The sequence below is a fragment of the Echinops telfairi genome, unplaced genomic scaffold (genome assembly GCF_000313985.2).
Source record: "Echinops telfairi isolate 266 unplaced genomic scaffold, ASM31398v2 ScPeMD7_25;HRSCAF=90, whole genome shotgun sequence".
In the NCBI taxonomy this organism is placed as follows: domain Eukaryota; kingdom Metazoa; phylum Chordata; class Mammalia; order Afrosoricida; family Tenrecidae; genus Echinops; species Echinops telfairi.
The window spans coordinates 19,577,573-19,599,069 of record NW_022103922.1 but is presented as its reverse complement, the minus strand read 5'-3'; the positions used below and the strand labels follow the sequence as shown (position 1 = coordinate 19,599,069).

The following is a 21,497-nucleotide window of genomic DNA, read 5'->3' as shown; positions in this document are numbered from 1 at the left end:
ATGGTTGAATCATAACCAATTATTTTGAGTTCAGTGACTCTGTATATTCCTTCCATCTTCCCTTGATGTTTTCGACATCGTTCAATATTTTACCTAAAGAATCCGCCAGCATTTCAGCTGCAGGCTTCTCGCACCTTGAGAAATGCGAGATGTTCTTCCCTTTGGGTTTCCTAACCTCGGGGCTTTGGGTGCTTTGAAATCTGTGCAGCTCTTTGGCTTTATCATTTCATCCATTCTCTTTAGCTTCTCTATGTTTCGAGACACGTTTCAGAGCTTCTTCGGATACCCGTTTTGGCCATTCCTTTTGCATGTCTTTTGAATGACTGTTTTGCTGCTTTTATGTGTGATGTTCTTTATGTCATCCTACTTCTCATCTACTCTTTGACCATTGGTGTTCCCTATGTCAAGTCTACTTTTGAAATGGTCTCTAAGTTCAAGTAGGATCCACTTAAGGTTATACTTTGGCATGCCTAGATTTAGCTTAACTTTCTTCAGCTTCAACTTGAACTTGCATGTGAGCAATTGAAAATCTGTTCCAAAGTCAGCCTTTGGCCTTACTCTGACGAATATTGAGCTCTTTCCACATATGTAGTTTATTTCATTTTTATCAAATATTCCATATGGTATATCCCATATGGTGAGGTCCATGTCTATAGTCACCATTTACGATGCTGAAAAATGGCATGTGCGATAAATAAGTCACTGGTCTTGTAAAATCCCATAATGCAAACTCCAGCTACATTTCTTTAAACAGCCCTTGTTTTCCAACTCCTACTCCTTCCTCTTTGTTTCCAACTTTTGCATTCCAACCACCAATATTTATCAATGCTTCTTTGGTCAAATTCAAATATAAAAGTTGGTGAAAATCTTCAGCTTCTTCACCCACGGCAGCAGTAGTTAGTGTACAAATTGGGATGAGTCATATGAACTTGCCCTTCTTTTAGGCATATGGATATTATCTTATTACTGACAATGTTGAACTGCAGGATAAATCTTGAAATATTCTTTTTAACGCTGAGTGTGATGCTATTCCCCTTCCATTTGTCATTTCTAGCATAATAGACCATACGATTGTCTGATTCAGACACCCAAGGCCAGCTCGTTCCAGCTCACTAAGATATCGCCTAGGATGTCAATCTTCAAGCATTCCATTTCATTTTTGACAACTTCCAATTTTCTTAGATTCATAATTCGTACATTCTATGTCCCAGATATTAATGGAAGCTTGCAGCTAGTCTCATTTTGAGTCAGGCAGCAGCATCGAATAAAGATCGGGGTTGGGGGGAGGGAAGGTCAGGAAAACGTTCTTTCCGAGTTCATTAAGTTCATTGGCTCCACTTTGAGGAGGCACCCACAAAGCATGAGCTGACAGCGTGCAAAGGATGAGCCCCTCAAGTTGGAAGGCACTCAAAACACAACAGAGGCTCGAACATCACAGCAATCCTGAGGATGGTGCAGGGCCCGACAGTCTTCAGCTCTGCTATCCACAGGACGACGATTGCCCAGAACCAACCCAACAGCACCTAACAGCACACCATCCTGAGCCAAAGACTGTACCACTTGAGCCAGTGGGCCCCCCACAGCAGGGTTTTAAGATTCCCTAAGGCATCCAGGATTTTTGTAGTTTTGATAACGGAGTTAAGTGAGTTAACTGCGTGTGTTAACTAGTGTGTCATACTCACACACAGCAAGATTCCATAAACAGACCACTGCCATGACTAAAATGCGTAGATAAATGGCAGTCTCTTTGTCTTTTGATATTTAATTATAACCCGTGTCCCTGTGTTCCACAACTAAAGCATAGATAAACATAAGCTTTTCTCTCTTGTTCCAGCTTGAACTCAGACCTAGAGATCCGCTCCCATAAAGACTGCAGTCTAGGAAACCCTATGGGGCAGTTCTACTCTGTCCTGAGTCAGAATTGACGTGGCAGTACACAGCAACCAGAGCATTGGTTTCCCAATCTGACTACTTCAAACCCTACAATGTGTATGCCACTGTCAAACTGATTCCATAAGCCTGAGAGACAGAAATATGTAGTCCTTCTGAAGTTTCTAGCATAAAAAACAGTCTGACATTGCCTGAGTAACTATCAGTAACCCTGACACTGACCCACACAGCCCTGTCCTCTCATGAAACCCAAAACTTGACCAGCACAGTCAAAGGGCCTGGGAACCTTTGTGGAGCAGTGAAGTAAGCATTGGGCTGCTAACCACAAAGTCGATAGTTCAAACCTACTGGTAACTCCTGGGGAGTAAAATGGGGCTGTGGGCTCTCTTAAAGAGGTCCAGTCTTGGAAATCCTTGTAAGAATTCTGCTCTGCCCTGTGGGGTCACTATGAATCAGAATGGACTCAATTGGGGTAGGAGCCATGCAGACAGACCTCCCTGGCGCCTGCACGTGCATCACTGGAGGTGCACTTCTTGGCCCTGAACAACCTCCTGTCGAGCAAGGGGCACGACAGAGGGTCTGAAGAATCCATGATTCAGGCTCTGCCCCAGACCTGTGCTGAGTGCTTTAGACACGTGTTCTCGTCTCATCCTTACAGAGCTGTAGCTCTTGTGGTGCCATTGTTTGTGTTGTAGTGCTAGTAGTGGTTGTTGCTGCTGTGGTTGTAATAGTAATGTCCTTGTTATGTCCATTTTGTGAATGAGGAAACTGAGGCTCAGAAAGGCTGAGTGAGTGACTACGGGCCACAAGGAAGATGTTACAGAGTGAAGATATGGACCCAGGCCTGTTTGATGTCCAGAGTCACTTCTCAAATCTAAGGAGGGAGCTTGAATTTGGACCTGCTGGCCCGTGGCCTCGCTGTAGCCAAGCATTACTTCTCGTGTAGGAATGTACAAATGTTTTCCCAAATTTTGTGCTCAGTCCCCCTTGTCTTGCCTGCCATGGGACTCCCAGGTGTGGCATGTGCTGACTAGCCTTCTGCAGGCATTTTGGGAAGGGCTGAGTTACCAGCCTGCACTCCTTGGGCCCCCTAGTTTGTGAGTCTCCACTCACAAGCCTGAGAACATTATGGTGGGCATCGGTGGCCTTGGGAAGCTATCAGTGAGGTCCCTCAGGTATAGATCTGAAGGCCAGAGAAAGGAGAAGACTTCTAAGGTGGCAGGCCGAGCATGGCAGAGCAAAGCCAGGACCACGGTCTCCTGCTGCGCTGGCCAGTGTCCTGTCCAGAGTGCAGAAAGACCCTGCTTCAAGGAGACCCCCTGAGGGACATGATCCTGGGCATAAGTGTAGGATATAGACGGGGTCTAGGTTCAGTTTCGAAATGTCTCTCTTCATGCTTGTTATTGGCCAGTTGGTTGGTATATTTTGCCTAGAGAATGAGTAAGCATGAGAATTCACGGGGCACTCCACTCCGCACATCAGGCCCAGGTGGGACACCAGAGAACCAGAGAAAAAGGAAGAAGCACTGAGAGCCATTCTTCCATTATGTGGCTCTCCGCCCCCCCCCCCCCCCCCCCCTGGGTCTCATCACCCCCTCAGGGACCACTACCTCATCTCCCTTGACCCAACATGTCACAGTGTTGTTTTCAGTGCGACTCTCTGCTCCACCTGATGTCATTTGCCTTCTTTGTGTGTGTATTGAAATGATGTCACAGAAAAAATCGAGCTGCCAAACAGCACCAGCACCGAAGTCGAGCTGACTCCACCCAGCGATGCTTCGGAGCCTGTACAAAACGGGAACCTCTCGCACAGCATCGAGCCTGCGGAAGCCCAGGTACCGTGCAGCCCAGAATCCTGCGTCCTCCCCAGGGGCCCTGGCCCTGGACGCAAGGCCTTAGTCATCCTTCTGCGTTTTCTAGTGCCAGCCTGAGACTCTCGGGCATCAAGCTGTGCGTGCCCGGAATGAGTATGTGCATTCACTGAGCCTCTGTTTCTGGGGGTGAGGTTGGAGGTCTTCAAACATCAGAGTCTCCTGGGAATAAAAACCCAGATTCCTGGGGCATACCCTAGACCAGGTGAAACAGAATCTCTGAAATGTGGGACCCAGGAATCAGCATTTTAATTCACTTCATGCATGAGAAAGTTTGACAGCTGCAGTTTAAATCCTGTCTCTCTGTCTTTAAGGTCAGGGTCAAATACCAGAGAAGCCACAGTCATTACCCCTTGATGAGCCCACCTTGGACCCTCCCTGTCACTGCAGTTGAAATTGGTCCACACTTGCTGGCCCAACCCACGGTCCAGTTGGCAACCCGCAGACAGTTTATTGGTCTAATAAGAGTTAGTCTTGTAAGTGTGTGTTTATTTAGAACTATGTGGTTCTTAGCTGCTATAGAGCAGGTCCACATGTGCACAATGGAATGGGTCACTGCGCAGTCCTCTACCACCCCATGGTCTGTCCCACTCAGATGGTTGTGGCCCAAAAGTTTTCAAAGCCAGACATTCAGTAGTACATCCCCTGGACTTCTTTCTGATCAAGCTTAGCCTGAAAATCCCCCTGAAACCCGTTCAGCATCCTAGCAACACACAAGGCCCCCTGGACCATCAGGGCGGCACATTGGCCCAGAGTCAACTGCAGGTCTCCCTGACAAACCACAGCCTCGTAACTTCCACTTCCCAAGCACCTGAGACACACGCTACAGAGTCTACTAGACACCTGCTGTCACCTTGTCACTTCCCAGCGCCCTGTGGCTGGGGAGGACCTGTTGACTTGGCAAGGTGGGGTCGCTCCTCAAGATTGCCTACCTCAAAGGTGGCAGAGCTGAGGTTTGATCTGAGGGATGCCTAATGCCTATACTCTCTCCGCTCCACAACATTGTCTCTGGGTCACTGCTCCAGAAAAGTAGACAGCCTCCCAGATGATGCTGGTGAGATTCCTGGATCCAGCTTAATCCATTCACCTGATCTGGTGAACCAGATTTGCTAAGGCACGAAATTCCAATCAGGAATGCTAGGCCAGTGTTCCTCAAACGAAAGTCTGCTTCTGGCTTTCCTGAGAGTCACATGAATGTTCCGACTCGGATTCATTAGGTCTGGGTGGGGGCTCAAGAGTCCCCCTTTCTAACCAGCTCCCAGGTGGTGCTGCTGCTGCTGCTCAGAGGAGCACGCCTGAGTCGCCCTGTCGGGAGTTCAAGATGCGCTACTCTGGACAGGCTTCTCCCAGTGAGCTGAAGGACTCGTGACTAGTGACACCGCTCACTTGTCACGGGTTGAACAGACTGCAGACCGCATGTCAGCACACCTTCTTCTTCTCCTGTACATGAGAACTTTCTCTGCAGCAGGAGGAGGCTGCACTTCTTAGGAAAGATGAGCTGTCGCGCCCTTGGCCCTTGTTCCCTGAAGGAGCACGGACAGTTCCTTTATTTAAAGGAAATGTGAAGGAGACCAGGGTGCCCTTCTGCCCTGTCTCCTCTGCCTGCTAGGCCCCTTTGCCCTCCTGCCCGGGTCTCTTTGCATTAGCTCCAGGGGGAGCTGGCCGAGCAGCTTCTGTCCACCTGGAGACGCAGCCGACTTCAGGGACACCTGGCTGCCCTTGGGGATGGCACAGTCAGAGGTGTGCCAAGGGCTGCCCAAGGTCTGGGCCTCTCCATCTGGCTTGCAGAGGGACATCTGCACCCCGCCAGAGGGCAGGACTTTGCCGCAGGGGTGCCAGGCTCCTCTCTGAGCAGAACGTGCCCCACGTCTCCACACAGAAGCAGGGCAGCTGTGTGCACCAGCCTGGTACAGGGCGAGCACAAGAGCAAAGGCCTGCCTACCCAGGAACGACAGGACCAGCCCTGCCCACCGTTATTCCAGATGCTCCAACTGGCCTGGCCTCATGGAGCTGTCCAGTCCTGGGTCTGGATGATAAAAAGTACCTGCCTCCCTAGGGCTGTGAGCGCAGTGTAATGAGCTAATGGACACAGAACACTGGCTCTGGACATTGCTGTGTCCGTACCAGCCATTTAAATACCTTTCAAAGTGTGCCTTTCTGGAAGGGTCTCACTGTCAAAAAGCTCTCTGCCATCGCGTCCATCTGACTCACAGCAATCCTGGAGGGCAGAGTGGAACTGCCTCCTCGGGTCTCCAAGGCTATAAAATATGTAGGGGAGCAGACAGCCTCATTGTTTCTCGCTTGGAGGGGCTGGTCGATTTGAACTGCTGATCTGGCAATGAGCAGCTCGATGCATCACCCACGACGCCCACTCTCTGTAGGTGAAATGAAAATGCGGTTGTACGTGGTGTGTATGTTAAGTCTGCTTGGGAGCATTCGGGGAGTCGATCCCCCCATCAAGGAAGATCTGTGGTAGGTAGAGAATTATGACCCCCTGTCATCCTGGAGATCGTACAGAGGACTCCAGGAAGCTGCCGGGGGAGCTTTGGAGCCTAGTCAGAGAGGTGTAAAAGCTTCAGAGAAGAGCTGGGCATTGATTTAAGCTGGCTATTGATGGGTGAGTAGAAGTTTGTCCCTTGGAGAAGGTAAAAATGACCAAGATGACAGGGTGCACAGAAGTGTAAAACCTCTCAAGGGAAAATCCATGTTCAGGGATTGGCAGAAAAGACCGGAGTGGGAAAAGACTGGAGACCCAAAGGTAAGGGGAGGAGTGAGGCGCTCCATCCGGAAAGGTGGGTTGAGCTGAAATGCCCCCACCTTCGTGCCTTCCGGAGACCTGCATTGCTCGCCTACTGCGTGTCAGTGACGTACTGAGCACTGGGCACAGAGGGACTATCGACAGAGGGACCAAACCCCAAACCCACTGCCACTGAGTCACTCTGACTCCTGGTGACCCTATAGGACAAGGTGGAATGGCCCCTGTGGGTTTCCGAAACTGCACCTCTTTATGGGAGGGGAAGGCTTCCTCTCTTGTCACTGGGACTTGCAAATACAAAGCAAGGTTTAAATCCAGGTGAAGGCAAGGGCCAGGAGCGAAGTAAAACAGACCGGAGGGACAGGGTCCCTGGGTGGGATAAACGACTCACACCCTCAGCTGTTGACCAAAAGGTTGGAGATGGTCCACCAAGAGGGGCCTCAGAAGAAAGGCCTGGTGATCTGTTTCCAAAGAGTCAGCTGTTGCTAACTGTGTGGGCCACAGTTCTACCCTGACACCCACAGGGGCACCTGTGAGCCAGAGTTGATTGAAGGTGACTTCTTGGCAGCAGCTTCAGACTTGGTAGCTCTCTTGGGAGTGGGCAAGAAGCCAAAGTGGAAAAGAGACCAGAAGCCGTTAAGGACTATTGCTTCTGGGGTCTGCCAGCCGCAGTCCGTAGACCAAACCCAGCCTACAGCTTGCTGCTGTAGGGCCCGTGAGCTAAGAATCATTTTCACATTTTTATAAGGCTTTTTCTAAAAAGCAGCAGCATATGTGACAGCGACCGTGTGGACCACAAAGTCTAAAATATTTACTCTCTAGTAAATATTTATGGAGAAAATGTGCCCACCCTTAATTTAGAGCTTCTGCAGTCTCAGGGTGGGCGGAGAGGTTGGGGAGGAGAATGAGGAAGCGCTCCGTGTACTGATATGGAATGGACTTCATTGTATGTTAAGTGACAGAGACAACTTGCCCAGCATGCTATACAAGGATTTATTTGAGCAGGCAATAACGCGTAAGCATTCCCTAGGAGGCTATGGAAGGAACCGGTCATCCTAATCACCTCTAGAACATGGGTCCACGTGATGGGGAACTGGGGTGGGGGGAGTTAGCTCTTCAGTATACACCCTACATTTTGAATCTGAAACCAGCTAATTGTATTTCCAACCCAACACCAGCAATTAAAAAAAAACCATAATGGGTTCAATGAAACAGGCAGTATATACTTTAGTTGACCAAAAGCATGGTCTCTGGAGACCTGAGTTCAAATCCCAATCCTGCCACCTACTGACTGTGTGACTTTGGGCCATTTACTTAACCGCTCTGTTCTCCATTCACCTTCTTGGTGAGACAGAGATCATGACAGCACCTGCCTCACAGCCGTACTGTGAGGATGAAATGCTCTTAGAGCAGTTCTTGATGCGTAGAAAGCCCTGCCGAAGACCTGGTCGCCATCAAACTAGTTGCCAACTCATGGCAACCCCATATGGTCAGAGTAGAAACGTCTCTACAAGAGTTTCAATAGATGGTTTTCTGGAAGTCGATCGGGCGACCCCTGGGCGGACTCAACTTTCCACCCTTTCAGTTAGCAGCCGAGTGTGCTAACCGTTTGCCCCATGAGGGGACTAAGCGCTGCATCATTGCTCTTGTCATCAGTCCCCACTCACAGCCAGCCTGTGTACAACAGAGCAAAGCGCCGCCCCGTCCCACACCATCCACACAGGGACTGCGATATCGGGGCCGCTGTGTCCGTCCACCTCAGTGAAGGTCTTCCTCCTTTTGCTTGACCCTTTACCCAGCACAGTACCCTTCTCTGAGGACCAGCTCTCCTGAGAACATGTCCAAAGTGACAACATGCCACCGGACTTAGTAACACTTACTTTTACGTGGTTATTGAAAGGGACTAGAAGTCTAAGTTTTGAACCAAGCATTGGCTGTGGATGGGTGGCAAGAGCTGGGTTAGAGGGCTATTTCTTAGGCAGCATGGAGGAAAGGTGGCCATAGATCGGTCACTGGGAGTGACCCAGCCGAGGAACTTGGGAGTTGACGCCGTGACCTCTCAGGACTGGAATAACTGGATCGTGTGGGTGAATTCGAGCTGTAATTCCAAAGCTGAACCTAAGACGGAAAATCCGAACGCTCAGGCGGCCCAAAGAGAGGCTTCCCAGAAATAACTCAGGGCTTGTATTTTTGCCCATACTCTGCTAGTCACTTCTTCCCAAGGCGCTGTGTTGTGAAGGTATGTGAAGAGCAAGGTGTGCCCCCAGCTCGTGTCACGGCAGGCGCTGTCCCCACCCCAGGCACGGTGTTCTCCTGAGAGGCAGCCTGCCACGTGTAATTCATCTCCTTGTTAAGGTCTCTATTTACAAGGGAACTAATGTTACACTAACACCTCATCGGGGTGGGGGGAGCATGCTTCCTTTTAAAATGCTCTCTCTGACAGAGGAAACCTGTGTGCAGCACTCTCTCGCATCGCTTGTCTATTCTGGAAAACCTGGAATGAATGTGACTTTTTAAACGGCTCTGAGTGCATGTGGTTCTCCGGGGGATTACTGATGCAATGGGCGGGTTCTGAGGCTCAGGAAACGGATGTGGGCTGCCACAGAGAATTTACGAAACTTCCCAAGGGTGCCGTTTTGAGAACTCAGCCGGGCGGGATAGACCATGCAGAGAAATCCCCACCCGCCCAGAGGCCAGCACTGGATTCCTTTTTTTTTTTTTTTTTAAGAACATTTTCTTCATTCTTTTTTTTTTTTTAATCATTTTAGTAGGGGCTCATACAACTCTTATCACAATCCATACACACATCAATTGTGTAAAGCGCATTTGTACATTCATTGTCCTCATCATTCTCAAAACATTTCCTCGCCACTTAAGCCCCCGGCATTAGGTCCTCATTTTTCCCCTCCCTCCCCACTGCCCCCTCCCTTATGAGCCCTTGATAGTTTATAAATTGTTATTTTGTATTATCTTGCCCTGTCCAATCTTGCCCTGTCTCCCTTCACCCACTTTTTTGTCATATCTTGCCCTGTCTCCCATTTTTCTGTTGTCCGTCCCCCAGGGAGGAGGTCACATATAGTTCCTTGTAATCAGTTCCCTCTTTCCTACCACTCTCCCTCTACCCTCCCTGTTTCTCCACTCACACCACTGGTCCTGTAGGGCTCATCTGCCCTGGATTCCCTGGATTTTCAGTTCCTATCTGTACCAGTGTACATCCTCTGGTCTAGCCAGACTTGCAAGGTCGAATTCGAGTCATGGTAGTGGGAGCGGGGAGGAAACATTTAGGAACTAGAGGAAAGTTGTATTTCTCATCGTTGTTACATCGCACCCTGACTGGCATACTGGATTCCATTTTAATGTTGCCGTCAAGACAACAGCCAGGTGATGGTACTCGGCCCGTGGGCTCCACAAAACTGCCCGCCTTGCAGCATAATGATCCTCCCACCAGGACATTGTCAAAGAAGAAAGGCCTTGTTGCATTATTGGATTCTAAAATGTGGACCTGAAATCTAACTTCCCAAAAAGCATGCACTTCAGTTTTACACTAAGGGCCCGCCATGGCTCAGCGGTAGCACTCTCTCTTTGCATGCGAAAGGCCTAGGCTCTTTCCCAGCCAACCCACCCGATGCCCTGTCACCCTCCACCGGTGACAGAGCGGGTGTTACTGTCGCGCTGATTGGTGTCAACAGAGCTTCCAGACTAGGACAGACTGGGAAGAAAGGTGAGATAGCCTAGTACTTCCAAAAGTCAACCGATGGAAACTCCCGTGACAACAGCGGTCCCATCCACCAGTGATCCTGGGGCGATACAGGAGTGACTAAGCACTTTGTATTGGGGTGTATGGGCTCCCCATGATTCTGGGTCATTCGACAGCAAGATGGATTTTTATATGTTGCAGTTTTAACTTCATGCTGCCGCTAAGATTTCTCCGTCTCCTTGGGGAAATGAGAATTGCCCTTGCTTCCGTTAAGAGTTGCCCTATGTCCACAGAGTTCCCAGAAGCATGGGTGCTGGAACAGATTTCTAGAAGAGCCCATTCCGAGGGAAAAGAAAAAACACATGTACACACACACATAGATGTCTGCACATGCAAGCATGTTAAGGAGTCCTGGTGGCTTAGTGGGTAGAGTGTTGGGCTGTTGATCCCAAGGTTGGCAGTTCAAAATTACCAGTCACGTGGAGAGGAAGATGAAGCTCCCTTCTTCTGCGTCACTTATCTAGGGTTGCTATGAAACAAAATTGATGTTAAATCAGTGAGTTTGGTTTTATATACATGTTGCAGTTAGGTGCCTTCAAATCAATTCCTATTCTTAGCAACCTTATGTGACAGAATAGTACGGTCCCCATAAGATTTCCTAAGATTTATCATGTTTATGGAAGCAGACTGCTTGACCGTTCTCCCTCAGAATAATTATCCACCTCTTGATGAGCAGTCGAGCGCTTAACCATCGCACTACCAGGACTCCTTAATACAGACATACCAACCTGTGTATCTATAAGGGGACTTCAGAAAGTTCATGGGAAAAACTATTATCTCATGAGCTTTTTGAAGCGTGTGTGTGTGTGTGTGTGTGTGTGTGTGTGTGTGTAAAATGCAAGCCAGTATTTACCTTTTTCTTATTTTCTCACTTTACCACTTAAATATCCCCTCTCTCCCTTGGGGAATTCAGTCCTGGCTTGTTTCTCCCCAACAGTAGTCTTTAAAATGAATAGAGTTTGTAAGATCTGCTTTCCTCGGGCTTCGTGGTGCAAATAAGCATGCTCTCTGCATTTTCCACAGGTTTGAATAGTATGTGGCTAAGTAAAGGATGAGAAGGGGAAAAATCATAGAAGGACTGTGATTTTATCTTTTTCGGAGTTAGCCTGCAAAAACACATAAGTAAAATTACTGAAACGATCTCTCTACTGTGACGTGTGGGTCTTTGCGGGAGGGAAAAGCTTCGAGGACGGCAGTTTGTTAGGGGACACTGTTGCTTACAGGCTGCAGCGAGGAATTTAGAACTCTTCAGGGAGACCTCATAAGGAACATTGGTCAAGGAATGTTAGCTTTGATGAGGATTTCCATGATTACCCAAGCAGATGGTCTCTGCATACTAAGTGATGGCTTTCTTCACAAAATATTACACTGAGTAATCATTTAAGTTCCTAGCACTGATGAGGTTCAGTCCAGGACTTAAGAGTCCTTAAAAAAAAAAAACCTTAAGTGTCCATCTTGATATTCAGAAATCAAGTATGATTTCTAAATGACTAATATGTAAGAATCAGGTCCACTATTTTGAAAGTTTAAGAACAAGCCAGACCCTGCTTGATATTTATCCTCATGAAGGGACCACTGAAGATATGGGTGCTGTAGCAAAGTATGGTGAAGAAATCAGATGGTGTCTGGCTATTAGAAAGAATAGCATCTGGACTCCTAAAGGCTTGGCTTAAACAAATAGCCGTTTGAGTGAAGTGTCAGCTAAGTCCGCACCGAAGACACACACTAACCTATGTGATCCAAGGAGTGTAATAATAAAATCCAAGACCAGAGGAGGGACTTGTTTTCTAACTTAAATTCCGAGCACCGGTTTGCAGAAGGCTATGGATGACGGTGAAAGCCCAAAATCCACTTGCAGAATCCCCATGTGGATTAAGCCTCTGGTGAATCCCCTCTGACCCTTGACCAGGGTTGTGACTAGCCTTGTCCTCAGACAGTGCATTGGGAAATGTATTAATGAAGATATCGTTATGTTAAAATTTAACACCTTATCATTTGTTTTTCTTTTTGACTCATTTTTAATTTGTTCAGGTTTTTATTTTCTGCTTTCTTTTGGATTGAGGTTTTTCGTGGCTTTTATTGTTAGAGTGTTTGGTTTGGTTTTATTTGGCTTTGTTTGGGGTATGATTTTCTTTATATGAAATCCAAACCAAAACCAGTCCAGACCACTGTGACTGAGTTGAGTCTGACTTAGAATGACCGTAGAACTGGATAGACTTGTCCCTGTGGGTTTCTGAAACTAACTCTTCCCAGGAGTAGAAGCCTCATCTTTCTCATCCAGCGCAGCCGGTGGTTTCAAACTGCTGACCTTGAAGTGAGCAGCCCAACAAATAACCACCATGCCACCCTGGCTCTTATATGAAAGCCAGGATAGGTATAGAGAAAGTAACCAGATTAATAGTTTCTTAGAGTCATACCAGGTGGAGTTGGGAGGAAATGAAGAGCTAATAACAGTCAGTACAAGAATGACGAAAATGCCCTAAAATTGATTGTGGTGATGATTGTACAACTCTTTTTAATACATTTAAAATCTTTGGGGGGTGGGGGAAATAGGCCAGAATGGCATTACCTCTTATTTGTGGGATCAGTCAACCTTTTAGCACATCATTGACAAGGATTCTCTCACTCGCTGTCATCAGTCAAAGCCGACTCATGGCCACCTTCTAGGACAAAGTGAACTGTGGGTTTCTAAGACTGTAACCCCACCCCCAACAAAAAGGAATAGAAAGTCCTGTCTCCCATGGAGCAGCCGGTGGTTTCAAACCACTGGCTGTGCTGATCGCAGCCCAATGCATAACCACTACACTGCCACCAGGACTCTGACAAGGATCCTAGCACCCCAGAAATGGAGGCACGAGGGGTTCTCTATGTCCAACCACTGACAGAGAACACGGGCAGTGCTGGGGCAGAGAGGCCAGTTCCTCATATCAAAAGATAAGACAGCATTCACAGATTGCCCAGCAGGCTGGATTTTTCTAAGGCCCAAGCTATTTGAGAATATGATTAGCATAGAAAAGGAAATCCAAGTTGTAACGTAAGCAAAAAGTGAAGGTATCATACCTGTCAATTCTTAGCACTTGGGTTCCGTTTCTGGAGACTCTTTTTTTCATCCCCCCCAAAAGAAATGGTGAGGTCCAGTTTCCCTCTATGATTTGATGGCCCGGGCAGCATTTCACAGCTCACAGCAACTGAAGGTGAACCCAGGGGGCCTTTCAAACGTGTACAAATGCAAATGCACACAGATCAGAGCCTTGAGTTGCTGCTAAACTTGATTATTGACAAAGAATTAGCTCTTTCGGAGGCTAATAACGCCATTTGTCATTGTGCCTTCTGAAAGAGCTTGAAGAATGGTTATTAATTGTTCACATAAAATACATTAAAAGTGGACTATTAATAAAAAGGGAGGTACTCCATTACCATGCTGGGTAAAAGTACGAACATTAATATTACTGTTCCTATGAATAATTGTACTTCCATTGATTATAATGAGATACGAATGTTTTTCCTCATTATTTCTTATGATTCTCCAGTAGCTTTTACGTTGACAAATCAATTATGATGGGTATCAGCGATTGATTTACGGAGCCCAAGAAAACTATTGAAAAACCAATTTACAGCAGCAGAGCAAAAAGAGATCCATCTTGCCTGTAGGTTACACCGCAGAATCATTTGTGCAAAATGCAAAGTGAAGGAAAGCAATTGCATTTCGCCAGACTGTCCAAATGCCATTTTACATTGCAATGAAACGGCTTCTTGCTTCCTTAGGAAACGTAGGCCCAGCAGCCGCATCACTCACACCAAAATGTAGAGATCTTGGTTCCAGTCTGGAGTCCTGTGAAAGTAGATGATTAAGTGGTTTTCAGGTTGCCATTGCTAAGTGGAACCTTCACATTTGGCATCTAATATGCGAAAATCTTGATGCTAGCATTTCCCCCATCTATATGTAAAGTAAACTAGATTATATGGGAAGGAGTGTAAATTGTTTTCTGCCACCAGGTAGACAGAAATTGATCGCTTTTTAAAAAATGGTCAGTCTGTTTGCTATGTAAGCGTTAGCTGTTTGGGGCTCAGGATGCCCATAGAGATGATAAGGCAAACATCTCACACAGTGTTCATTTCCGAAAACGGGATGGGTTTTTTAATTTGGTTTCTGTGTTAGTCTAGGTATTTTCAAAAAAAAATCCACAGAAACTCATGTATAAGAGAGAGTTTTATATAAAGGTTAAGTGCACATCAAGAAAACATCCCAACCTAGTGCTGCTCAAGCAGCAACATTAACCCTTTAATCCATATGTCCAACACCAATCCACAAAGTCTTCCTCTATCCCACAAAACAGACGCAATGATGCTGACTGCAGGAGGAAAGTCCAATCAGTGAATGTGTAAGCATCTCAGCACTGGCAGGGGTCTCCACACGGCTGCTCCAGCACCCAGGGCTATATCGGGGTAGGTCTGCATCAGGGTAGGTCCATGTGGCTTCTCCTTGGGGATGTCTTGCAGGAAGTGAGCCTTGCCCGCTGAAGCAGGGAACTGGCTTAGGCAGCTGCACCCTGGTCCGACCACCGCAAAGCACAGGGCCCAAGAACTAGAAAGGCGAGGCTCACCAAGCCATTTATCCCTCCACCCTTCAATTAACTCCACATGTGTTTATCAGCCAGGTTGGCACAATAAACTACCTCAGTTTCTATTTTTACTTGGGGAAATTGGATCATAAAGGATAAGATGAGAGGATGCTATTTAAATGCAAGTGCAAGGCCATTGAGAAATGAAGGGAAAGCATCTTTCTGAAACTCAGTAAAGACTGAGGGGGGGGAGGCAACTTAAAAATAAATTCTAGTCATTGAGCACAGTGATTAATTTCCAAACCAAAGCAAATCTTATTCACAAATAAGATGTTTAAAATAGATTGGCATCCATATGGTCAGTAAGAACTCAGATCTTGGAGCTGAGGAAGTGAGCCTCTTCCCAAGGGCAAGTCCGGGTTTCCCATCGGGTCTGACCATGGCTCTTCCCTCGGCGTCTCCCGGTTCCATTCCCTTTTCAATGAGGAAAGGCAAATCGTCTTACTCCCTAGCATTACCCTTCTTAGCTGCCTCCTCCCGGAACCCTGAGTTGTGACTCAGGGTTCAGAAGTGACTCCGCATACCTGATTGAGCAAGTCCCAAACTCGAGCTCAAGGGCACCCTGGTGAGGCTAAGCAGTGGGCTGCTAACCCTGCCAGCTGCCCTGCAGGAGGAAGATGAGGCCATCTGCTCCCATAAAGATTTATAGCCTCAGAAAGTCTAAAAGCAGAGCAGTGCTGTTCTGTCCTAGAAAGACAATGTCCTATGTGTCGGAATCAACTCAATGGCAGTGCCTTTTCCGACTCTGGCTAGTTTAGGATCCAAAAGGTTTTCACTTTTCCATGTGCCACTTAAAGATTTTGAGGCTAGACCTTTGGGTCTGGGAGGCTGGGATTAACTATACCCAGAAGGGAATAGTCCTTCGAGTTGATCTTTCTATATTCCAATTTTCAGCATAGCATTCTGCTTCTGCTGTCAGTTGACATAATGAAGGTTGTCAGCATTTGACCCAACTGGCCGATCTGTTGAGGGAAAGAGGAAGACGAGAAACACTGTCCCTGAATTTACACCCAGTACAGAGGTGTTTGTGAGCAGCTCTTCACAGCATTTCCTTTGTACTAAAGGGCTAATGCCATTTAGGCATGCAAACTAGAGAGCAGAGTAAGAAGCCATTGACAGCAGCACCTTGTCCTTGATTTCAGAATCTTCCACTGAATCCAAGTGTGACTGTGCATTTATTGGTAATTCTAACATTGGCAGATTCTAGCTCGACTATTGTTTTTAGCTCAGCACAAAACACAGAATCAAGGTGTCACAATATTATGAGTCTCACCGTCTGCCTGGAAGTTTTGTTTCTGATAGACAGTCTACTTAAAGCTTACCTACTGGAATGAAACAGTGTTTGCCCCCTTGGGGCCATGGCATTTTCTCTTCCATCTTGTTTACAAAGATCTGTTTATTCCTATCGCCAAAGAGAGAACAAAATTAAATCTCCGAGGGCCCTGCAGTCCACGAACGCCCAGTAAATGTTGGATGGGTTGACAGATGGAGAAAGAAAAGTATTGAAGTTTCCACATCCACACTGAATAATAACATTATAAAATTGTATGGCTGGATGTATCCTTATAGGATGGGCGTCTTCAAAAAGTGTGTGGGAAATGTTCGTTATTCAAAATGTTGTCCATGAACTTCTTGAGGGTCCCGACCCTGGAGAAGGACATCATGTTTGGTAGAGAGTCAGTGGGAAAAAGAAAGCCCTGCCAGGAGATGGGCTGACCCGGCAGCAGCCACCATGGACTCAAGCCTACGAGGAACTGAGGCTGGCACAGGACTGGGCTATGTTTTGTTTGATGTGCAGGGTCGCTTGGAGTGAGAAGCAGCTCAGTCACAGCCAACAATAACAGTAAATCACCTCGTCAAAACTCTCCTTTTTCCTGGATGTCTTTGAACATGACACAATCATTCAAACAGCAACTAGCGTGGACTGTATTCTCCGAGCGACACAGGAGCCGTGGTGGCAGAATGGGTTAAGCTTTGGATGGCTAAACAGAGTCTGCCATGCAAACCTACCAGCCCCTGCTCCGCCAGAGAAAGATGGAGCTGGCTGCTCCTGTAAAGGATTTTCCTCTGCCCCCAGAGGGCCTCCCTGAAGGGCACAGGGTGGCGTCGTGGGGTGATGGGTTGGGCTGCTCTCCCGAAGGTCAGCCCTTCAAAGCCACCAGCGACTGAGAGAGAAAGAGGAAGCGTTCTCCTCCTGTAAAGATCGGGTCTCAGAAACCCACAGTGGCCGTTCGACTCCACCCTATCAGGCCACCAGGACCAAGGATGGACTTGATGACATGGGGACTTGCTGAGATTGGGCCTCCAAAAGCCAGCGCCTCATCAATAGCGGTAGGCCCCGTGGGCTTTGGTATGTGCCAAATAGTCTTCTAAGTGCCTTTCGTGGATTATCTCAGGAGATTTTAGAACAACAATCATGTTGGAAAGGAACGTTGTGGAGCAGAATTCATATTTAAGATAACCCCATATCTGTTTTTATGTTAGATAGGTGACCTGTGAGAAGTGTATCTTCTGTGTCTCCCCAGCCCTTCTCTAAACGGTCCCTTCAGTAGGTGAGGCACTTTGGAGAGCTCGTTTCTCCTGCAGAGCCTCCCACACATGAACTGTACGGGCACACACCCTGTCCCCAGTTCCCAAGGAAACTTAATTGGAAAAGTAAAACATGCCGCCTTTGTCAAAGCGAGTATTTTTAATGCCTCAAGAATGAAAGCTGAGGGAAGGAGGGGAGCAGGCTGGCCCCGCCTTCAAAGATGGTGCTGTCTTGTGCAGCTCCGTAGGAAGCTCTCTTGACTTTGGATCACTGAGTGCTAGAGGCTGAAATCAACCCACGGTGTTAATGTTCCCGGCAGCTAACTGAAAGTGTAGTGGTGCTAGTCCACACAGAGATGCCTCAGAAAGGACTCATGATCGAGTCCACCAGCCCCCATCCCAGCCCCCCCAAATCACAGCCATGGAGAACCCTAGGGAAGAGAGTTCTACTCTGATGACCAGGACAGTCACCTGGAGTCAAGAGCCACTCAATGGCATCGGGTTTTTAGTTTGGGTTTATTTGTTAATTTCCTTTCTTGCCCAAGTTAGCCTCAGGGAAGTGTCTTATTGTACAGGGTTCCATCCATCTTCTACAATTGTCCCCCTATATCCATTTTGAAAGTAGCTGACGCAGGATTATCCACAGTTACGGGGCCCAGGGTTGACATCCAGCAATGAAAGGCACATAAAATCTGTAGCCCTCGTTTGGGCCACTGGTATACTCAGTTGGCATCTTGTACATCAAATCTCAGCTGAATGCCTGTGCTTTTTTTGGGGGGGTGGATGCTAAAGGACAAATCTTGCTCCTTAACGTACACTGAAGTTGTCGTTCGTACAATAAAATCCTGGCATTCGTTTCTATCAGGAGACCATCACAACAGCCCCTCCTGTCTACACGCCCCCCCCCAACTGTGTCCTTCATTTCTCCTTCAAAGCTGCCCTGGATAGTCTAGGGAACTGAGCACGGGGGGAAAGAGAGCAATGCCCAGTCCTTCCCGACCGGCCTTTTCAATTAAGAAATGTGGGTCAGTCAACCCTTCTGAAAATTAGCCTGAAGCTCAAGAAAAGCAAACAAAATGAGGTCGATGAAAGGCTTTGTGGTTTTGCTCGTTTATTACAAAACAAAGCTGGGCAGCCTTGTGTGAATGGAGCGCCCAGCTCATTGGCACTGAGTCAGGTGGCCATGCGCAATGGCAGGAAGAGCCTCCAGCCGGGAGCTAGGTGCACACTCGGGCCTCGCCAGCCCCGGTGGCAGCAGGGCCTTCGCCTCAGGATCCTTCTCCATCACATGAAGCGGTTGGTCTCGAAAAGCCAGAGCCTTTCCAACACTGACATTCCCCATCTCCAGTGACAGGGCACCTGAAGCTCGTATCCTAAAGGCTTGCCGAGCCCTATGCTCCCAGCTTGTCTGGTGATCTATGACGGCCGGTACGATGAGTCGAATGCCAAGTTCCTAGACAAGGAGGTGCGCCCCCTCACCCCCTATGCAGAGAGTCCCAGGAACAAATAAGCTCTGCCTGACAGAGGTATGGTTTTTAAGGTATTGTGGGAGGGGGCGCTAAAAGGCAGTGAGGTGCACCAGGCCCAGATGCGCTATGGGTTGCCTCCAGTAAACACCCCTTTTGCTCTCTGGGTATTCTCACAGAGGTGCCCCTGGGTCACAATTAGCTCATCTCAGAGCTAGGTTGGTGGCAGAAGGAAAAGTCTAACACTGAGTTCCTGGTTACATCCTCCAATGGCCTGGGAGTTAATAGCCCCGCCCAATTTTTAGATGAATGCCCCCAGTTAATCTAGATGCGTCACTTTTTCCCCCCAATGTGCCTTTTTAAAACTTTGTTGAAGGTGATTTTTTTAATATTCTTGTTTGTTGTTGTTGTGAATAATCTTTTTTATGTTTTATTGGCCTATAATTCACAAATCATACGATTCAGTAGTTCAATGATATTCAGAAGCGTTATACAGTCATCACCACAATCCATTTGAGAACATTTTCTTCATTCTCCTACTCATTCCCGGCAACCTCCTCGGCCGTATCCCCAAGAGACCATTCATCCAGTGACTGTCTCTAGATTCACCTACCCTGGATTTCATAGACAGAAAGAAATGTATTTTTAAAAACCAACAACAATAACAAAGTAAAACAGAGAAAACCCTCAATCGAAAAGAAAACCGGAAATACTAAACACTAGAACGAATTTAAAAGGGGTCAAAGGGGAGGTCAAATGATAAGGTTGAATCTTAAGCTAACTGCATTTGCAAGAACCCACCTTCCAATGCACTCTGCGTGCTGGCAAGGCCCTGCCCACCTCCCTCTGAGGCTAAGTGGGTGTTTCAGAGAGCTCCTCCCATGCAGACTCTCTGGGCCCTGTTGGCAATTCCTAGCACGCCCCGCTCACTCTAAGCTTTGCCCATCTGGTCATTCATCTGGACGTCTCTGGCTGAATGGTGTGTAAATGCAAGCTGAGTTTTCTTTTCAATCAGTGGAAGTTAAGGAAGCATCAGCAACACGTATGTTAAGGCCGTCCTCTTGAAGTAGAAGTGCCAACCTCATCTTCGCCTTCACCCAGTGTGGCCAAGGCTCGCTGTTTTAGACTGGACGACCTGTGTTCTTTGGACCCAGCATCAGGGAACACTGAAGGGACACTGGCGGGCTGCCCAGTGAGAAGGTCTGGCCCTGCTGAATTCTGGAACGGTCCTTTTGTGGGGGACAGAGGACTCAGACTTTTGTTTCCAGCTTGATCAAACGCCAATGGAGCTGGTATCTAGGCAGATCCAGGCAACATCAAAGGACTGGTAGAGGTGAGATGAGATGATCAATTGATTACCGAGCTGGGAGATGGCCTGATCTCAGATGGCCTCGTAGTGCTTCTTTGGATTCCTGATCGAAGAGATGGTCATAACCTCACACTGAAATCTGGCACAGAGAAGAAAAAGACCTTGATTTGGTTCCAAAGAATAAGCTGCTCCAGCTGCGGAGAGAAGCTCTAGAAGGGGAAGTCCAGCCCGTGGCCCCTTAGGAGACCTGGTGCCTATTTGGGAGTGAGCCATCCTTACCAGCTGGAAGTGGATGGTGAAAGATTCAAGCAAAGCATGTGTGTGAATACAGATGTTCCTGCTACCAGGCCACAGCAGATTCACTCACGATTAAATAAGAAGTTGATTGCTCCAGGTAGATGCTAACTGACCCGAAGCTGTCCTTTCCCATCTGTAGGCTTTCTGATTTCCGTTTCCAATGTGTCCTAGAAGGTGGGAGCCCAGTTGTCACCTCGATTAGCATCTTAATTTTTTTATTTTCCCCAAGTCTAGGCAGTCTGGTAAGGTTATACCAAGCATTCTAGTAGCCCATTGAGGGTGTACCCATCTTGTTTCACAAGGATGTGTGGCTGCTTATGGGGAGGGGGGATGCATACAATGAAAAGAGATAAAATGCATTGTTTTGAGAAAATACCAGAAGGAATGAGAAGAATACGACTAGAGCAAGGTGAACACAGAAGTGCAGATCTCATGCCCCAGGAGGGGGGTGACACCCCAGGGGACAAAGCAAAGACAGAATAGTATCGATTACCTGATTCGTGGTGTTCTGAAGAATTGTTAAGGTTCCCAAAGGAAGCATGACTTTTCCTGGTGCTGGAAGCTGAAAGGTACTTCTCCCATGAGTCCTCATAAAAAGTGCATGGGCTCAGTTAGAATAAGGTTCCAGGATGAGTAACCCCAAACCAAAAGTAACAGTGGCTTTAAAAGATAGAGTGTCACGTCTCTCTCAAGCCAGTCTAAGCAGTCTGGGACCCGATGGACGCTGGGAACTCAGAGCTTCTATGTGGTTCCTCCATCCCATGGTCCCAGATGGCTACTTAGACTCCAGCCAAAACGCCCACCTTCCAACCAGCAGGAAAGAAGGAATGATACAGGACACACACTTGAAAAATAAACCTAGAAAGTTGCAGAAGACACTTCCAATTATATCTCACTGGCCGTAACTTACTCCCACGGCCACCCCCACCTTCAATGAAGGTCAAAATCTAGTCTTTGCTCCAAGCCCCAACTAAAGGTAAGTTTTCTATCAATAAAGCAGAA

The 21,497-nt window shown here is 47.5% G+C and overlaps 1 protein-coding gene across 3 annotated transcripts in view; it reads left to right on the top strand.

The window, feature by feature from the left end:
- The window catches only part of SLC24A2 (solute carrier family 24 member 2), a 273,697-nt gene that overhangs the window by 232,503 nt on the left and 19,697 nt on the right, over window positions 1–21,497 (top strand). For all 3 annotated transcript variants that reach the window (XM_045289183.1, XM_045289181.1, XM_045289182.1), the window contains one exon: window positions 3,606–3,724. In XM_045289183.1, coding sequence (XP_045145118.1) covers window positions 3,606–3,724 — 119 coding nt within the window. The remainder of the gene's footprint in view (window positions 1–3,605; window positions 3,725–21,497) is intronic.